Source organism: Leucoraja erinacea, chromosome 35 (genome assembly GCF_028641065.1).
Source record: "Leucoraja erinacea ecotype New England chromosome 35, Leri_hhj_1, whole genome shotgun sequence".
Taxonomy (NCBI): domain Eukaryota; kingdom Metazoa; phylum Chordata; class Chondrichthyes; order Rajiformes; family Rajidae; genus Leucoraja; species Leucoraja erinaceus.
In genome coordinates this window covers 1,608,888-1,628,704 of record NC_073411.1, presented here as the reverse complement: position 1 = coordinate 1,628,704, position 19,817 = coordinate 1,608,888, and the positions used below count along the sequence as shown (strand labels likewise).

General features: G+C 45.0%; 1 protein-coding gene across 1 annotated transcript in view; it reads right to left on the bottom strand.

Moving 5' to 3' along the window:
* Positions 1-19,817, bottom strand: part of snrnp200 (small nuclear ribonucleoprotein 200 (U5)) — a 106,125-nt gene that overhangs the window by 78,131 nt on the left and 8,177 nt on the right. The window contains exons 4-10 of the mRNA XM_055661986.1: positions 14,853-15,045; positions 12,902-12,957; positions 7,097-7,195; positions 6,632-6,784; positions 6,282-6,381; positions 851-987; positions 616-699 (exon numbers count right to left, since the gene is read on the bottom strand). Of these exons, the coding sequence (XP_055517961.1) occupies positions 616-699; positions 851-987; positions 6,282-6,381; positions 6,632-6,784; positions 7,097-7,195; positions 12,902-12,957; positions 14,853-15,045 (822 nt within the window). The remainder of the gene's footprint in view (positions 1-615; positions 700-850; positions 988-6,281; positions 6,382-6,631; positions 6,785-7,096; positions 7,196-12,901; positions 12,958-14,852; positions 15,046-19,817) is intronic.

The following is a 19,817-nucleotide window of genomic DNA, read 5'->3' as shown; positions in this document are numbered from 1 at the left end:
ATTTTACAAATAGTTCTCAGGAATAGAAGCAACGAACTGCTAGAGGAACTGAATGAGCCAGGCAGCAACAATGGAGGGAATGGACAGACAACGTTTTGGGCCAAACGTCAAGATGTCAATGTCCATGCCTGGCCCATTGAGTTCCTTCAGCAGTTTGTGTGTTGTTCTAGATTCCAACATCTGCAGTCTCCAGTCTCAGGTAAAGAACACTGGAGAACCTGCAACAGAGATGTATTTCCTTTAATCTTACCTTATGCTTACACTCTTCAACCTATTCAATAATTTGGTTGCTTCTGCAGATCATCCAACAATAACTACCTTTAGTTTCTTCTTTCTAATGCTAAGAATTCTCTTGGTTGCCTGGCTATTGTTAACAAAACTCCCACTTCCAGTCTGCATGCACATCTTGACCTCAGCAGTACAATCGCAATTACGAGCAGGAACTCTGGGTATTTGCTTATTCTTCCTAACTAGTTTGGGACAGAACCATTCTTACCCCTAGGGTAAGACAATTTTTTTCAATTAACCAGCATTTTTTTAATCATTTGCCTTCAATTTTTTTTTCTACGACATTTCACAATTGTTTGTTTAAATTCACACTTAAACTAGACTCACCTCCCCTTCCCTATCAAGATCCATTGCTTCAAGGTCTGTATCCACACGAGACTGACGCACTCTTTCTCTGCGAGATCTTTCTTCCTGCAAAGGGACATAAAATTTTGATAAATACAATTCAAAACTCTTTTAGCTTTCAGTTTGTAAAATGGATGATGGCACTGAGCGGCATTAGATTCAGATTCAGATTCAGATTCAGATTCTGCAGATCATCCAACAATACACTGCGACTTACCCGAATGATGTCCTCTTTTTCAGTCTCTTGAAGTTTGTAGAGAACTTTGGAAAGCTCTGCATCTGCCTCCATCTTACTCTGGATCCTCTCCTTCTCGGCCTCACTCTGAGCACTAGCCAGTAAAGTACAATATAGAACTACCAGGACAAAGCAGAGAATAAGCAGTGAGTGGTAAGGTGGGTAGGACAGCTGTGGTAGTGTCAGTAATGAATTAAAGATTAAGGGTTTGGACAAATGTATATTACCACTCTGAACTCACAATTTAATGCTACTCAACTTGTTAAAATTACAAACAGCAATCTCATGCACATTTTTACTGGATCCAGTCTTTCAGCAAAGAAGCGAAGAATGCCACATGAGTTATCTCCGGTTTCCTCCCACACTCCAAAGATGTACAGGTTTGTAGGTTATTGGATTTGGTTAAAACAAAAAGTGAAAATTCACCCTAATGAGTAGGATAGTGTTAGTGTACAGGGTGATCGCTGGTCGGCGCGGACTCGATAGGCCGAATTTTTTTTTTCCACACTGTACCTCTAAAGTGTAAAATCTAAAAGATATAAGAGATAAGACTGCGCTGTGGAAATATCCAGCATTCAAATCACAAGAAACAAAGTCAATTGTCTTCCGTCGAAAACCTTCAGTCACCCTTCCATGTCAGTGTCACGAGGCAACTGGCAGTGAATTTTTTACGGGGAAAGAGTATGTAATGGTATGGATAGCGACATCAACTATTTACATATCTTTTAGATTTATTTTCTTTCATGATTTAGAAAAGGTTATTGGTCCTTAACTGGGTTGTATGCAAAACAAAGCATTTCACTGCACATAGGTGACCATAAAGCATTATTGAATCATTCAAATAATTCATTGAGAAAACAAAAACATCACATAGGTCATCAATATACACACAATACCCCAGACTAAAAAAGCGAAAAAAGGCGCTAGAAATTTTTGCAAAGTAATTAAAACAAAATTGAAACAAGTCACATTTACAGTATTAAGACCCTTTGCTATGACACTCAAAATTGAGCTTAGTTCAGCCGGTTTCAATTAATTATCCTTGAGATGTTTCTACAACTTGATTGGAGTCCAGCAGTGGTAAATTAAATTGATTGGACATGATTTGGAAAGGTACACACCTGTCAGAGCAAAAACCAAGCCATGTAGACCTCCGAGACAGGATTTTGTCGAGACACAGATCTGGTGAAGGGTATAGAACAATTTCTGCAGCATTGCAGGTCCCGAAGACCATAGTGGCCTCCGTCATTCTTAAATGGAAGAACGTTGGAACCACCAGGACTCTTCATAGAGCTAGCCGCCTGGCCAAACTGAGCAATCGGGGGAGAAGTGCCTTGGTCAGGGAGGTGACCAAGAACCCAATGGGCACTTTGACAGAGCTCCAGAGTTCCTCTGTGGAGATGAGAGAACCTTCCAGAAAGACAACTATATCTGCAGCACTCCACCAATCAGGCCTTTATGGTAGAGTGGTCAGACGGAAGCCACTCCTCAGTAAAAGGCACCCGACAGCCCGCTTGGAATTTGCCGAAAGGCACCTAAAGGACTGTCAGACCATGGGAAACAAGATTCTCTGGTCTGGTGAAACCAAAAGTGAACTCTTTGGCCTGAATGCTAAGGGTCACGTCTGGAGGAAACCAGGCACTGCTCATCATCTGGCCAATGCCAGACCTACGGTGAAGCATGGTGGTGGCAGCATCATGCTGTGGGGATGTTTTTCAGCGGCAGGAACTGGGAGATTAGTCAAGATCGACGGAAAGATGAATGTTCCATAGTACAGAGGTCCTTCATGAAAACCTGCTTCAGAGCGTTCAGGACCTCAGACTGGGGCGGAGGTTCACCTTCCAACAGGACAACAACCCTAAGCACACAGCCAAGACAACGCAGGAGTGGCTTTGTGATAAGTCTGTGAATGTCATTGAGTGGCCCAGCCAGAGCCCAGACTTGAACCCGATCAAACATCTCTGGAGGGACCTGAAAATAGCTGTGCATCAACGCTCCCCATCCAACCTGCCAGAGCTTGAGAGGATCAGCAGAAAAGTAATTACCCTAATACAGGTGTGCCAAGCTTGTACCGTCATACCCAAGAAGACTTGAGGCTGTAATCGCTGCCAAAGGTGCCTCAACAAAGTACTGAGTAAAGGGATTGAATACTTATGTAAATGTGATATTTCAGTTATTTTTAATTACTTTGCAAAGATTTCTAAACACCTGTTTTTGAGGGGAAAGGAACACCAGCCAAGTGGGATGTTTTTAAAAGTGTGCTGACAAAACCTCAGGATATGTACGTCCCTGTTAGAGTGAAGGGCAAAACAAGCAGACATAAGGAAGCTTGGCTGACGAGGGAAGTTGAGGCATTGGTCAAAGGCAAGAAGGATGCATGGGACAGGTAAAGGCAGCTGGGATCAAGTGCATCCCACTCCTGCAGGAGTTTTGGGAATTAAGGAGTAAACTTAAAAGGAAATGAGAAGGGCAAAAAGGGGCCAGATCGCTCTGGTGGGTAGCATTAAGGACAATCCCAAAAATATTTTATAAATAGATAAGGGGGAAAAGGGTAACTAGAGAGAGAGTGGGACTTCTCAGGAATCAAAGTGGTCACCTCTGTGTGGAGCTACAGGAGATGTGAAAGGTCCTCAATGAGTATTTCTCATCTGTATTTACTGAGGAAAAAGACAGCAGACAGAGGAAATTGGAGCAGTCAAAGGAAGTGTCTTGAGAGCAGTCAGTGATACCGTCGAAGATCCACTGAAGGTACTAGCATGTAAGAAGGTAGACAAATCTCCAGGGCCTGATCAGATATATCCAAGGACATGGGAAACTAAAGAGGAAATTGCAGGAGCCCTGGTTGCAATTTATAACTATATAGTTATGCAAATGTAATATTTCAGTTATTTCTTTTTAATTACTTTGCAAAACTTTCTAAACTTGTTTTTTTTATTTTTATTATGGGGTATTGTGTGTAGATTGATGATTAAAAAAATGAATTTAATCCATTTTTGAATAAGGCTGTAATGTAAAATATGGAAAAAGTGAAGGGGTCTGAATACTTTCTGAATGCACTGTATTTAGTTGCTCACTTAATAGATAAGGATAAGGTATCACACAGGCATAGATAGAGTGGATGTGGGAAGGATGTTTCCACAGGTGGGAGAGTCTAGGACCAGAGGTCATAGCCTCAGAATTAAAGGGTGCTCTGTTAGAAAGGAGGTGAGGAGGAACATCTTTAGTCAAAGGGTAGTTAATCTGTGGAACTTCTTGCCACAGAGCGCTATGGAGGCCAGGCCAATGGGTATTTTTATGGGAGAGACAGAGATTCTTGATTAGAACCGATGTCGAGGGGTTCTGGGTTCTTCAGTGTGAACTTGTGCAGCGGGATATAGATCAGTTACAGAAACAGGCAGAGAAATTGCAGGTGATAATTAATCCAAGCATGTGTGAGATGTTGCACAGTAAAAAGTTGAATATAAGGGGAACGTTTATGGCAAGATCTTTAACAAAATTGAAGCACAGAGAAGTCCAAGTCCATAGCTCCCATATGCAAGTGTCACCACAAGTTGATAGGATGGAATAGAAAATGAACCAGATGTTTGCATTAATTGGTCCTGGAATTAAGTACAAGAGTCAGGAAGTCATGAAGCAGCTTTATAGAACTTGGGTTAGGCCGTTTGGAGTACTGTGTGCAGTTCTTGTCTTCCACTACAGAGGACGTGGAGGCTTTGGAGAGAGTGCAGGTTTACCACAATGATGCTTGGATTAGGAGCTATTAGCTATAACGAAAGGTTGAATTGTTTTCCCTGGAATGTCAGAGATTAAGCGGAGACCCGACAGAAGAAAATAAAATTATAAGAAGCATAGACAGGTTAGGGAGTCAGAACTTTATTGCCAAGGTGGAAATGTCAAAGACTAGAGGATATAGCATTAAGGTCAGAGGGGGAATGTTTAAAGGAGATGTGCAAGACAATGTTTTTGTTAAAAGAGAGTGGTGGGTGCCTGGAAAACGCTGCTGGGGTGGTGATAGAAACAGATATGAAAGTGGCACAAAGGAGGCTTTCAGATTGTACATGGATATGCAGGGAATGGACGGATATGAAATACATGCAGGTAGAGAAGATTAGTTTAACTTGGCATCATATTTGGTGCAGATATGGTGGTCTGGAGGGCATGTTCCTGTGTTTTACTGCTTTATCTTCTAGTTTAAGTTGATGACTGGAAGCTAGGAAGGCTAGTGAGTAGCAATGTTACAAAATTTTTAGATTAAAAAAATCAAGTCTTTAATTTATCCCACCAGATAAAGCATAAAAAGAGGTTTAATTTGACACCTAATTCACTTTCATATCTTCAGTATTAAAAATGTTATGGCAATTTTTATACTCGGAAATTGGCATCTTGTTCCCTATTGCTTTTTCATTGACTTAGCACAAAAGCTGTGATCGAGAACATTTAAAAGCCGATAACTTTCTTAAAATTTAAGAGAACTGAAAGAAATTTTCAGTTATTATAGATTGAAGCATTCTGAAACAAATATGAAATAATCTCACTTAGATGACTTGAAATTAAAGCATATAATTAGGTTGTTACCTAATTGTAGCTAATTACAAAATTCAATTACTAGATCTAAACATCTATCCATTTCTTAAGAATAGATTAACATTTTTAAATAGCCTAAGTGTCCAAATAACATTCACACAATAATTCAGAATATAACATAATTTTTAAATCTCATTGTCATGGGTTCATAGGCCAAATGGAATTAAAAGGAATTTAATGTTTAATACCTGTAAATTAATGGCCATTTAAATCAGCTTGCGAGTGGGACTTTCTGGAACGGGACCATTTAGAACGTTGAGGTTGCCGTGTTTTTAGTCCCCGTATCTGCAGCAAAACACTGCCGGTACGTTCGGGGGAAAAAAATCACCGTTTCGCAACGTGCAAAATGAATTAAATACATCTTAAGAAACACTTTTATACATAAAAATAAACTACTTTCTTTTACCTGGTCCTCCATAAAATCCGGCCCCGTTGTCGGCATTGGCGGCTTCAGAAGCTGATTTTAAAATCACTCCAGCGATTAACTTGTCGGGTGAATTTTTTTTAAAAACACACAGAACGGCCGTAGGGACGATTCTTTAGCAACATCTTGCACTCCAACAAATATAATTCAGTACCAGGTCGGAGAAAACCCCGTTTTAACCCCGCCCCCCCCCCCCCCCCCCTCAAACGCGCCAAAATCGCGCACATGGCCAGTGGCAGAATTGCAGCGCCGCTGAAGGTAAGTTTTGTAACATACCTATAGTGAGCTTCTGAGTATGAGGTCGAATCTGTACTAAAGTGACAGAAAAATGATCTGACCATGTTTTCTGCAGACAGACGATTAAAGTATATTTTAGATTATGCAAACACAGATCTTAATACTCACTCATCATGCGATGCTGCCGCAAGATTTTAATAAAGTCAAAAGTGTTAAAACCAAGAAGCAAGACAAGCTGGTTCTCGCACTCTCTGTCATCTCCGGCTGTCTGAAACAGAAGCACAAGATATCTAAGATGGAAAATAATTTGTTACAGCCATTTAGTCCACCATGTCCATGAATAAAATGAATAGACCTATTAAATTCAACGTGAGCTGTATCATTAAGTGATCATTTTATATATGAATTTGGAAATGCTGTACAAAAATTAAAAATGATGACGCCTGTAACTAAAGAAAAGCCCACATATAGAATACACTGCCCATTACTGGGCACTTAACCAGCAGTTTAGAGCTTACCTTCAGGATATCCAGCACTTCATCAGCTTTCTTTTGCGACATGATGGCATCATCGTAGAAGCGGCTGAGCTGCCTCTGGAGCCAGAAAGCATCAATGTCCCTAGGATGGAGGTCTTTCTTCTTAGCACTCAGCACATCTCCAGCAGCACCCAGCTGAGAAAAGCAAAGGCAACCCACTAAACAATGGCACTGTAGATTGGATATGTTCTACTCAACTCATTACAGGCGCTATATACAAATGACCACAAACCCCAGTCTCAATTTTAGTTTGGAATGGCCATTCTTATTAATGCTGCTCTTCAAGTGCAGTGGGGATTTTGCTTCAACCTGTCATTGTTTGTAAATAAAACAGAATCAGGCAAGGAAACAATATTTTTCCCAAACAGCTACCTTCCCTCTCAGGACCCCACTACTCCGGGCATTCTTCCCATGCTCACACCACACAATATTTATGCCAACACTCACATTAGCAGAAAGTGTGCAGCTGATGTCTGCTTCCTCGCCTTCTGTGTCCTCATCCGATGCTTCCTCCCGCACTTCACCAAATGCATCCTCATCACCCTCCTGAAATAGAAAAGCAGATAAAAGGCCAAGTTAAACAATCTGCAGAAGGTTTCCCATTTCAGAAACTCACCATTACAAAATGTATCTTCATAGAATCTGACATTAGTGCTGCGGTAGAATTGCTGACACAAGACCAGGGTTTCATCCTGACTGCAGATGCTCTCTATAGAAATGAGTATATTCTCCCTATGACCGTGTGAGTTTCCTCCACATTCCAAAGTTATGCTGGTTTGTAGGTAAATTGGCTTCTGTAAATTGTTCCTAGTGTGTGTAGGATAGAACTAGTATATGGGTGATCGGCGTGGACTTAGTAGGCTGAAGGGCCTGTTTCCACACTGTATCTCTAAACTAAACAGTGCAGTTGTTCCCATTTCAGAGCCAGAGTACAGAAATCAGATTTGGCTCACTGAGTCTGGGCCACCCATTTTCACCTATCCCATTTTCTTCTCCACATTCCAATCAACTGCTCCCACCTAGTCTGTGCCACTCACCTGCACAGAGATATACAGCATGGAAACAGGCTATTCAAACCAACTTGGCCATGCCAACCAAGATGTCCCATCCATACCAGTCCCACCTGCCAGTGTTGCTGCAACCCTACCTTACGGAGCGTCCTGGTGGAGCTGAGGCTTCTGCGTCGCGTAGGCCCACGGAGGTGCGCATGCGCACGGAGGCGCGCAGGCCCACGGAGGCGCGCAGGCCCATGGAGAGCCGCTGCACCCGCACCCGCACCTGGAACAACGCTGGTAGGGAAACAACGCAAGCGGTGTAGCAGGGGGCAGAAGCGGGGGAAACGCGCAGGAGCCTACGCTAGGCTAAACGCGAACCCCTACAAACCGGCAGTGCCTACAGTCATGCTGGCAAATGTCCGCTCCCTCGACAACAAGATGGACTACCTCAGAGCGTGGAGAGCCTCCCAACGAAGTGTGAAGAACTGCTGTGTCTACATCCTAACGGAGACCTGGCTGAATCAGAACATCACAGACGCTGCGATCCAGTTGGAGGGACTTATGCTACACAGAGCTGATAGAGTAGCTTCGCTAGCTGGTAAGGCAAGGGGAGGGGGGCTGGCTGTGTATGTGAACAGATCATGGTGCCGGGATGCTGTGGTGATTTCCACCTACTGCTCACCCCACGTGGAGCTAATGACTGTGAAATGCCGACCCTTCTACTTACCCAGAGAACTAACAGCTGTCTTCATAACCGCTGTCTATGTACCACCGAGCGCGGACGTGAAGGAGGCTATGACAGTGCTCTATAATAACATCAGTGAGCAGCAGAGGGAACATCCAGATGCTTTCTTCATGGCAGCTGGGGACTTCAACCAGGCAAGTCTTACATCTGTTCTGCCTAAATTCTACCAGCACGTGAACATTGCAACCAGGGGGAAGAACAAACTAGACCTGGTGTACACCAACATCAAAGATGCATATAAAGCAGCCCCCCTCCCCCATATCGGCAACTCTGACCACCTAGCGGTTATGCTCACACCTGCATACAGACCCAGGGTGAAACAGGACAGGCCAACGGTCAAAGATGTCAGAACATGGCCACAGGGAGCAACGGCAGCACTACAGGACTGTTTTGAAACCACACAGTGGGCCATCTTCAGAGAGGCAGCAACAGACGACAGTGGCATCAACCTCCAAGAATATACCGAATCCGTCATCGCATACATCAACAAATGTATTGAGGATGTAACGGTGGTAAAAACCATCAGGAGGCGTGCCAATCAGAAACCTTGGCTAACTGGGGAAGTTTGTTCCCTACTGAGAATCCGGAATGCGGCATTCAAATCTGGGGACAACGAAGCATACAAACTGGCAAGGGGTAACCTATCCCGGGGGATCAGGGAAGCGAAGAGGCTGTACGGACAAAAACTTAATAGCCACTTCGCAAATGACAAAGACACACGTCGCTTGTGGCAGGGATTTCAGACCATCACTGACTACAAGCCCCCCCCGATGCGGATATGCCAAAGCAACCCCTCCCTACCAGATGAACTGAACGAGTTCTACGCACGGTTTGAGGTTAAAAACAGCACCCAGACACGTGCACTACTGCCATCTCCCAGTGACCAGTCGCTCAGGCTGTCCGCAGCCAGAGTTAAAAAGGCCTTCGCCAGCGTCAATCCACGCAAAGCTGCAGGGCCGGACAACATTCCTGGATGCGTTCTAAGAGACTGTGCCGAGCAACTGAAGGATGTCTTCACAGACATTTTTAACATCTCACTCAGCCAGGCAGTAGTGCCGAATTGTCTTAAGAGTGCCACCATCGTCCCTGTACCGAAGAAACCAAACCCAGCCTGCCATAACGACTTTCGACCAGTGGCCCTAACACCCATTGTAATGAAGTGTTTTGAGCGACTAGTTATGCAGCACATCAAAAACAGTCTACCTGCCGACCTAGACCCACTGCAGTTCGCCTACAGAGCCAACCGATCCACAGAGGACGCAGTCTCAACAACACTGAACCTCGTATTGTCACATCTCGATCGGAGAAATACCTATGCCAGGATCCTCTTCATAGACTTCAGCTCCGCTTTCAATACAATCATCCCGCAGCAGCTGGTGGAGAAGTTGGAGCTGTTGGGGGTTGATGCTGGCACATGTAGCTGGGTCCTGAACTTCCTGTCGCAGCGGCAGCAGACAGTCAGGGTGGGCAGTAGGACATCAAAAACCATAGCCGTGAGCACTGGCTCACCCCAAGGCTGTGTCCTAAGCCCCCTTCTGTTTAGTCTGCTGACACACGACTGTACTGCCAGACTCAATAACAACTTCATCAGCAAGTTCGCTGATGACACAACAGTAGTGGGTCTCATCAGTGACAACGATGAATCGGCGTACAGGATGGAGGTGGAGCTGCTCACAGGTTGGTGCAAATCCCACAACCTCATTCTTAACGTGGGAAAAACTAAGGAGATGGTGGTTGACTTCAGGAGGGCGGGGAAACATCACCATGCACCTCTGCACATCGACGGAGCTGATGTGGAAAGGGTCAGCAGCATGAAGTTCTTAGGACTACACCTGTCTGATGACCTGACGTCCACGGCCAACACCACAGCTCTGGTCAAGAGAGCCCAGCAGCGACTTCACCCCCTCCGAAGACTACGGAAAGCAGGCCTCCCCACCACACATCTACGGACTTTTTACAGGGGGACTGTCGAGAGCACACTGACATACGGCATCACTTCCTGGTTCGGGAGCTGCAAGGCGTACGAACGGCACCAACTGGACAGGATAGTGAAGACCGCAAGCAGGATTATTGGTGCTCCACTCCCCTTCCTGCTGGACATATACAAGAAGAGATGCATCAACAGAGCCATCTCCATCATCAAAGACCCTTACCACCCATCGCATGACTTTTTCACCATCCTCCCATCTGGGAAGAGGTACAGGAGCATCAGCTGCAAAACCAGCAGGATGCTCCTCAGCTTCTTCCCACAGGCTATAAGACTGTTAAATGAACTTTCCCCCCTGCCAAGTATCGCGCACAAACACCCCACACTGCAGCAGAGCCACTGTTGTGCCGCTGCCGGTCGGAACGGCTGTTGAATGTTATTGAATGTTATTAGAGGGTTAGATTGTTCATGACATGTATTTTAATTTTAATTGCTATTTATTTTGTAACGAAAACTGAATGGACACTGGTTGAGAAACGTTTTTTTGTTTCCTCTGAGTATGCGAATACTCAGGAAATGACAATAAAGATTTACAACAATTATAACCCATATCCCTCTAAACCTTTCCTATCCATGTACCTGTCCAAATGTCTTTTAAATGCTGTTATAGTACTGACCTCTACCACCCCCTTTGGGACCTCGTACCATATACCCATTGTGAAAAAGTTGCAAATTGCCCACAATTTCCAATTAACTTTCCCTTCTCACCTTAATCCTAAGGCCTCTGGTTCTTCATTTCCCAACTAATACAGTGTGCATCTACCGTATCTATTCCCATCATGATCTTATATACCTCTATAAGATTACCCTCAACCTCCTGTGCTGCAAGGAATAAAGTCCTAGCCTGCTCAACCTCTTCTTATAGCTAAAGCCCTCAAGTCCTGGCAATATCCTCGTAATTCAAGAGAGCAATTTTTAGTAGGAAAGAACTGCAAATGCTGGTTTAAATCGAAGGTAGATACAAAATGCAGGAGTAACTCATTGGAGAAGGGTCTCAACCCGAAACGTCACCCATTCCTTCTCTCCAGAGATGCTGCCAGTCCTGCTGAGTTGTGTCTATGGGCAATTTTTAGTGTCCATTTAACGTACCAGTTGACAGTACTCTGGGATGAGGACAGAAACCAGAGCACCTGGAGGAAACCCATGTTTCCTCTCCACACATATAGAATCAAAGGTAAGGATTGAATCCAGGTTAGGATAGGCTTGAGGCAGCAAATCCATCAGCTATGCCAATGTGCCGTGTCTAGATGCACCATTGAATACAATCTCCGATGGCAGCAGCAGGAATGAATAGCTGATGAGTACTTACTGACACAGCCCTAATCAGAGATGCAGGTTAACTTTCAGTGGCTCTTGAACACCAACACTGTTTTCTCACGGTTTATCTGCCATGTCCTCAGCATTCAGTGGGCCTGTCTATTTCCCATGAAACCTTGCTGCATCCACCTCACAAATCACAGACACTCAGCATTGTAATAGCAGCATTATCCCATTATGCCGTATTTCTCAGCCTCCAAGTATTGAATGGGATGGATTAGCTCTTCCTGCCCACCATTTTTCCATTGAGCAAATTTCCTGAGCTAAGAGATGATACAAAACTGGGTGGTTTTGCAGATAGTGAAGATGGTTGTCAAAAATTGCAGCGGGATCTTGATCGATTGGCCAGCTGGGCTGAGGAATGGTTGATGGAATTTAATACAGAGAAATTTGAAGTGATGCATTTTGGGAAGTCTAACATGGGCAGGACCTACACAATGAATGCTAGGCCTATGGGGAGGGTTGTAGAGCAGAGGGATCTAGGAGCACAGGTGCATGGTTCCTTGAAGGTGGTGTCGCTGGTAGATAGGGTGGTCAAAAAGGCATTTGGCACATTGGCCTTCATCACCCAGAGCATTGAGTATATAAGTTGGGAGGTCATGTTACAGTTTATAAGATGTTGGTGACGCCATTTACTCCACATTTAGAGTGTGGTGTTCAGTTCTGGGCACCATGTTATAGGAAATATGTTGTCAAGCTAGAAAGGGTACAGAGAAGATTTACAAAGATGTTGCCAGGGCTATAGGGTCTGAGCTATAGGGCGAGGTTGAGTAGGCTGGGACTCTATTCCTTGGAGTGCACGAAGATGAGGGGTGATCTTATTGAGATGTATAAAATCATGGGAGGAATAGATCTAGTAGATGCACAGTCTCTTGCCCAGAGTAGGTGAATCGAGGCCAAGAGGACATAGGTTTAAGGTGAGGGGGAAAAGATTTGATAGGAATTAGAGAGGTCACTTTTTCACACAAAAGGTGGTAGGTGTATGGAACAAGCTGCCAGAGGAGGTAGTTGAGGCAGGGACTATCCCAACATTTAACAGTTAGACAGGTACATGGATAGGACAGGTTTGGAGGATTATGGACCAAACACGGGTAGAAGGACTAGTGTAGCTGGGACATGTTGGGCAAGTTGGGTCGACACTGTTTCCACACTGTATCACCATGACAAAAGTTTAACGGGTAATTGATTTGTACAGATACTTCACTCACCTCCTCGTCAGATTCAAACTGCACATTAACTCCATATGTCTCATCAATGTTGTCGTCTGGAAGAGGAAAATGCAATGTTAGTTCTAACCTGTTCTCGAAACCAAGATGTACAGAAACAAGAAACTGCAAATGCTGTGCTACAAAAAGAGACCAAAAACGTCACTATCCATGATGATGCCTGACCCACTGAGTTACTCCAGCACCTTGTATCTCATTACCTAGAAGTGTGCCCCTGTTCATTCTTGGACTGTTTTTTATTAAAGCACCCTAGTGACACAGTAGGCTGGTTGAAAAAGAGAAGAGGATTTAGGCAAAAAGTGGATGTTGACATTTAGAAGATAGCCCTTTTTGCCAGATACAGATCAAAAGAATGTCATTTGTTCATGAAGTTTCATTCTCGTTCATTACCAATGAAGTATTATATTTTGATGCTGCTGTTTTCTTGCAGTTAAAAGTGTGTTGGAGTATGAATAGGAATAGCATCCAATAGTCTCAGTATTTTCATTCAACTAATCATTCCATTGCAACTTGGTTACAGCTATTAATTGAAATTGAATCTTAACATTAGCTTCTGATTATACACAGGTCTGCTACCGCGAGGAATTGCCTTTCCACCTGCAGCTGGGGAGGGAACAGTAGAGATACACGGGTGCAGTCTGGTTGTCAAAATCTAAGCAAATCAATTCATGTTTAAAGAAGCTGTGGACTTTAGGAAAGTACTGCTTCCTTATTTATGACATCTTTATTGCGACTGTACAAGCACTTAAAATAAATGGATGAATCAGTTGACATCAGTAAGTGAAATGCTCGTGCGTATTCCTCACAGTAGCAGACTCGTGGGCAATCAGAAACTAATGTTAGAATCCAATTTCAATCAATAGCTGAAACCAAGTTGCAGTGGAATGATTGAGTGTAGCTGCTGAGACCATTGGATGCTATTCCTATTCATACTCCAGCACTCTTTTAGCTCAGCATTAAAAAAAAATGAAGTTACACGATAGAATGATAAGTGTTCCAGTCAACACGGTAAGTTCCATGGTGATGCAGAAACTAGGCCCAGTAAGCTGGTAGGTGGAAGGGAAGTGGGGCCCCAAAACTCTGCAACCATCACCTGGTTAGCCAAATGCCAAACCAGAGATATCTGACCTGCCACAATGCTGAGAATTATGTTCTGCATTCTTTCTTTATCTTTGTTGTACATGAGTTTGATTTGATTGTATTTATGTATGGTATTATCTGACTGTTAGCTTACAAAATTATTTTATTGTGTCAATAATAAACCTAACCTGACCTAGTCAGACAGCAGATTATTTACTGTGAAGATAGACACTAATGTTGGAGTAACTCGGGGAGTTACACCTGAGAGAAAAGGAATAGGTGACGTTTCGGGTCGAGATCCTTCCTCACACGGAGGAAAATTAGAGATATGAAAAAGTACAAAGTATAAAAGAATGAATAGTGTGCAAATCAACGTCAGCAACGATGATCAAGGAAAGATGGAGCCCACAATTGTCCATTGTTGGCTGTGGAGAAGGTGATAATGAGTGGATACAAAGTGTGAAACTAAGCAGGACAACCGTGAAACTAGTAGGATGACTAGGGTGGAGGAGGAACGGAGAGGGAGGGAAAGCAAGGGAAGTTAGAGAAATCAATTTTCATGCCACTGGTTTGTAAGCTGCTCAAGCGAAATATTCCTCCAATTTGCATTTGGCATCACTCTTGACAGTGGGGGAGTCCCAGGACAGAAACGTCAGTTTGAGAAGGGGAAGGGGAATTAAAGTGTTTGGCAACCGGAAGATTGCGAAGGCCAAGGCGGACTGAGAGAAGGTGTTAAGCGAAAGTCGCCCAGTCTGCGCTTGGTCTCGCCGATATATGGGAGTCCACACCTAGAACGGGTGATTGTGACGGGTTTCAGCATCTTTATTAAGTGGGAAGTATTGATCCTGCTTACCCATGTTCTGCACCTCTTTGTCTCCTCCATAGTCACTAATTTTCTTTCCCAGATTTACAAGCACATGGTAACGAGTATCTTCCAATTGCCCCAGTAGCATTTCTATCTCCTTTCGCCGCTCCTTGTCACGTAGTTTATCATTTTTGAGCACAGCCAGGACCTCATCTGCTGCTCCACAGAGGATATCACGGGGCTAGAAAAGAAACAAAATAATCCCCCTGCTGCACGTGTAAAGGAAAGCTAGTCTTATTATAAATATAAACAATGTAGCGCTCACAGAGTGCTAAATTTACCCCGTTGCTTTTCCCATGTTAACTCACTCATTGTATGTATTTCAGATGTAACCGCAAAGAGGAAATACAGCAAGCAATATATTTGTCCTATCTATTCCACATGTACCTTCGGCAGTGACGAGAGTACATAAGGCACACGAGATAAGAAACGCACAACTATGACAGAACAGGGTCTGAATAAACAGGAAGAAAGGAAGTGCATTATATTTGAAAACTAAAATAACAAATAAAAAGTAATGAAAATAATTAAAAAATTATTCAAATATTAACTTGCCAAACCGTAATCAATTGAAAGGCAAAACATTATCTTATCACTATTTGGTGAATAATCTTTATTCGCTTGGCTGGGTGACTTCTTCCAACTTTTCTATTTTAGTTTTGCAATTTTATTTGTTTTCCTTTACTAGTGAACAATCTTTATCGGGCAGAATTAATTTTATGACGTCAAATCAGTATGCGATTACAGGTGCACAACCTTTTATCCGACAGCCTTGGGACCAGACACTTTTCGTAATTCAGAATTTGTCGGTCTTCGGAATGGAAATTTTTTAGCGTAGATTTTAATGGCTGGCTCAGTGGTAGAGTGCTCGGCTCATATCCGCAAGGTCGCGAGTTTGCGCCTTGATCCCGGCAGTTACTCGGTCGCGAGTTTGAGTCTTCAATGTAGGTTTTTTTTTGCAGAATAAATGTTTGTATGAAATGCAGTGTGTTGAATGAATTCCTCAATTTATAAATGTGCCCGCAGCGTTGAATCACCTCCCGCACTCATGTCACCCTAGCGGGGCTACATGCCCTTAGGCGATCTAAGGTCGCGAGTTTGCGCCTTGATCCCGGCAGTTACTCGGTCGCGAGTTTGAGTCTTCAATGTAGTTTTTTCTTGCAGAATAAATGTTTGTATGAAATGCAGTGTAGGAGAGGTGTACTGACTGTGTGGGCAGAACTTTGGAAGTGATTGCCCACCAGTCTAAAAAGCCGCTGTGTCTCCCTGTCCCTGGGATAGCAGGGGGCGATCAAACAGCACAATACCCCCCTCCCCCTCCAACTTCAGAGGAATCCGCTCCCCGATGGGCCGCTACGGCGACAAGTGGCAGTTTACCCACAGCCCGAGCTGCGCCTCCTCATCCGCCACCCCAAGACTTACCTTGCACACCATCAGGTTCTGCCCCTACGTGTTCCTCTGGAGTTGGAGCGGGGCTGGGCTGGAGTTGCTGCTGGCTGTGGGTCTCTGGGATCTCCGTCCTTGCAGTGGGCCTGGGGGGTCGCTGTCCCGTTGGTCCTGACGTCTCCGGCCACCCCCCTGGACTGGAGCTGAGACTGGGAACTGTACCGCCCCTGGCCCCCTCCCTCTGCAACTGCAAACAGCCCCACTCTCCTGCAAGGGCGGTACAGTTCCCAGAGGATGGCAGGTGGCCGGAGACGTCAGGCCCAACAGGAACCCGCTCCCCGATGGGCCCCTACGACGCCCCGAGCTGCACCCCGTCATCCGCAACCCAGGTTCCTAAGTAGTTGGAGCGGGGCTGGGCTGCTGTTGGCTGTGGGTCTCTGGGTTCTCCGTGCTTGCGGTGGGCCTGGTGCTCGACGTCCAATTGGTCCTGACGTCTCCGGTGACTCGCACCGATCTGCTGCCATCGCCGACGTGAAGACAGTACAAAGCCCCCGCGCCGGTGCAATGAGCGGGGAGCTGGAGAGGGGAGGGAAGGGGTCACACACATGGCCGGTAAGCAGAGGGGTGTAGATGGGGGTGGTGACAGATAGGGCCAACAATGAGTGGAGAAAGACAGAAACACCGACGTGCAAAGGAGACCTACAACAGTGCATGATCTCTCTCCCGTGGCAGGTGACTGTCGCTGGGAAACTGAAGGGAGCGACAATCTGCTGCTGCCTCCCTGAGTTAAAGAGTTCCCACGGTAGACTCACGATACATAGGCGGCCTAGCTCGGGGATTCTTGAATCCCCCGAATAAATAATAAAGACGAGATAAACGTTAAGTAAAACTTTAAACATAAACTGGTGAGCTTTGGTGTGCAGACGACATCCTGGAAAAAATGTCCGGTTTCTTCCAGGTAGGCGATATACCCTCCCGGGCAATATACCCTCCACTTCTCTTTTATGAAGGGGATTTAGTTCCCCTTTTTTCGAGGACCGACCGGAGGTTCCGCTGTCACCTCTGCGGGCCGCCCTCGGTGAACGTCCTGTCTCCCTGTCCCTGGGATAGCAGGGGGCCATCAAACAGCACAATACCCCACTCCCCCTCCAACTCCAGAGGAATCCGCTCCCCGATGGGCCGCTACGGCGACAAGTGGCAGTTCGCCCACAGCCCGAGCTGCGCGACCCCAAAAACACGACGGCCCTTGCACACCATCAGCTTCTGTCCATACGGGGAGCGTGTTCCTCTGGAGTTGGAGCGGGGCTGGGCTGGAGTTGCTGATCTGGGATCTCCGTGCTTGCAGTGGGCCTGGGGGTCGGTGTCCCGATGAGGGGGCGCAGCTCGGGGAGCGGCTTCTGGTGGTCCTGACGTCTCCGGCCAGTTTGCAGTTTTCCTCTGTAGTTGGAACGGGGCTGGGCTGCTGCTGGCTGTGGGTCTCTGGGATCTCGGACAGGCAGCAGCATATTGTCAATTATTAACCCTCCCGCGCAATATACCCTCACCTTTTCTTTTATGAATGGGGATTTAGTTCCCCTTTCTTCGAGGACCGGGACCGACCGGAGGTTCCGCTGTCACCTCTGCGGGCCGCCCTCGGTGAACGTTTTCAAGGACCTTTCTTCAAGGACCGAAATTGTTTTCGCTATTCGGAGGTTTTCGTTATTTGGATCGTCGGATAAAAGGTTGTGCACCTGTATTACCAAATTATTCGGATTATACAAAGTGTTGAATAATTAAAGGTTTTGCTCAAAATGTGTTACATTGTGCAAGACCAATCACTGTCCCGAAAATAGTACGTTCCAGGTTATACAAATGGAAATCGATTAATTCCAAAACATCTTTACAACACCAAGATTCACTGTTTGCTTCTGGTTTCAATGCAGAGAGATGATTGTATTGTGGCTTTAAGCGCCAGTGCACAGTAGCATTTTGGAACAAAACAAAACCTTTTGCTACCCTATTAGTTTACCATGGCTAAACGGCACAGCAGAGGATGTACTTCCTACGGCAGCTGAGGAAGCACAATTTGCCACAGGCAATGATGGTCCAATTCTACACGCCCATCGTAGAGTCTGTTCTCACCTTCTCCATCATGGTCTGGTTTGGCTCAGCCACCAAGCACGACACCTGGAGGCTGCAGTGAATCGTCCGATCAGCAGAGAAGATTATTGGCTGCAACCTTCCCTCCATTGATGAACTGTACACTGCAAGAGCCAGGAAGCGAGCGGGCAAGATCATCTCTGACCCCTCTCACCCTGGCCACAAACTCTTTGAATCACTTCCCTCTGGAAGGCGACTCCGGACTGTCAAAGCTGCCACACCCAGACATAAAAACAGTTTTTATCCACGAGTAGTTGCTCTACTCAAAAGCCAAAAATCTGTAGCCTCCCTTTGATCTGGTGTTTTGTTGGTTCACATGCTTGATCAATGGTGTTTTATCATTAATGTTTCATTATTATTAATATTTAGTGTTTTCTGAGTCATTCGTAACTGTCACTGTATGTCATATTGTTACTTGTGGGCGGAGCACCAAGGCAAATTCCTTGTATGTGAATACTTGGCCAATAAACTTACTTACTTGCTTAAAAACAATCAGCAAAGAAATTCTAAATTCTAAATATTCTTATAAATTCTCCAATTAGCACTCTTACATACATAGAAACATAGAAATTAGGCGCAGGAGTAGGCCATTCGGCCCTTCGAGCCTGCACCGCCATTCAATATGATCATGGCTGATCATCCAACTCAGTATCCCGTACCTGCCTTCTCTCCATACCCCCTGATCCCCTTAGCCACATGGGCCACATCTAACTCCCTCTTAAATATAGCCAATGAACTAGCCTCAACTACCTTCTGTTGCAGAGAATTCCAGAGATTCACCACTCTCTGCGTGAAAATTTTTTTTCTCATCTCGGTCCTAAAAGACTTCCCCCTTATCCTTAAACTGTGACCCCTTGTTTTGGACTTCCCCAACATTGGGAACAATCTTCCTGCATCTAGCTTGTCCAACCCCTTAAGAATTTTCTAAGTTTCTATAAGATCTCAATCTTCTAAATTCTTGCGGGTACAAGCCGAGTCTATCCAGTCTTTCTTCATATGAAAGGCCTGACATCCCAGAAATCAGTCTGGTGAACCTTCTCCGTACTCCCTCTATGGCAAGAATGTATTTCCTCAGATTAGGAGACCAAAACTGTATGCAATACTGCAGGTGTGGTCTCACCAAGACACTGTACAACAGCAGTAGAACTTCCCTACTCCTATACTCAAATCCTTTTGCTATGAATGCTAACATACCATTCTCTTTCTTCACTGCCTGCTGCACCTGCATGCCTACTTTCAATGACTGGTGTACCATGACACCAAGGTCTCGTTGCATCTCCCCTTTTCCTAATCGGCCACCATTCAGATAATAGTCTACTTTCCTGTTTTTGCCACCAAAGTGGATAACCTCACATTTCTCCACATTATACTGCATCTGCCATGCGTTTGCCCACTCGCCCAACCTATCCAAGTCACCTTGCAGCCTCC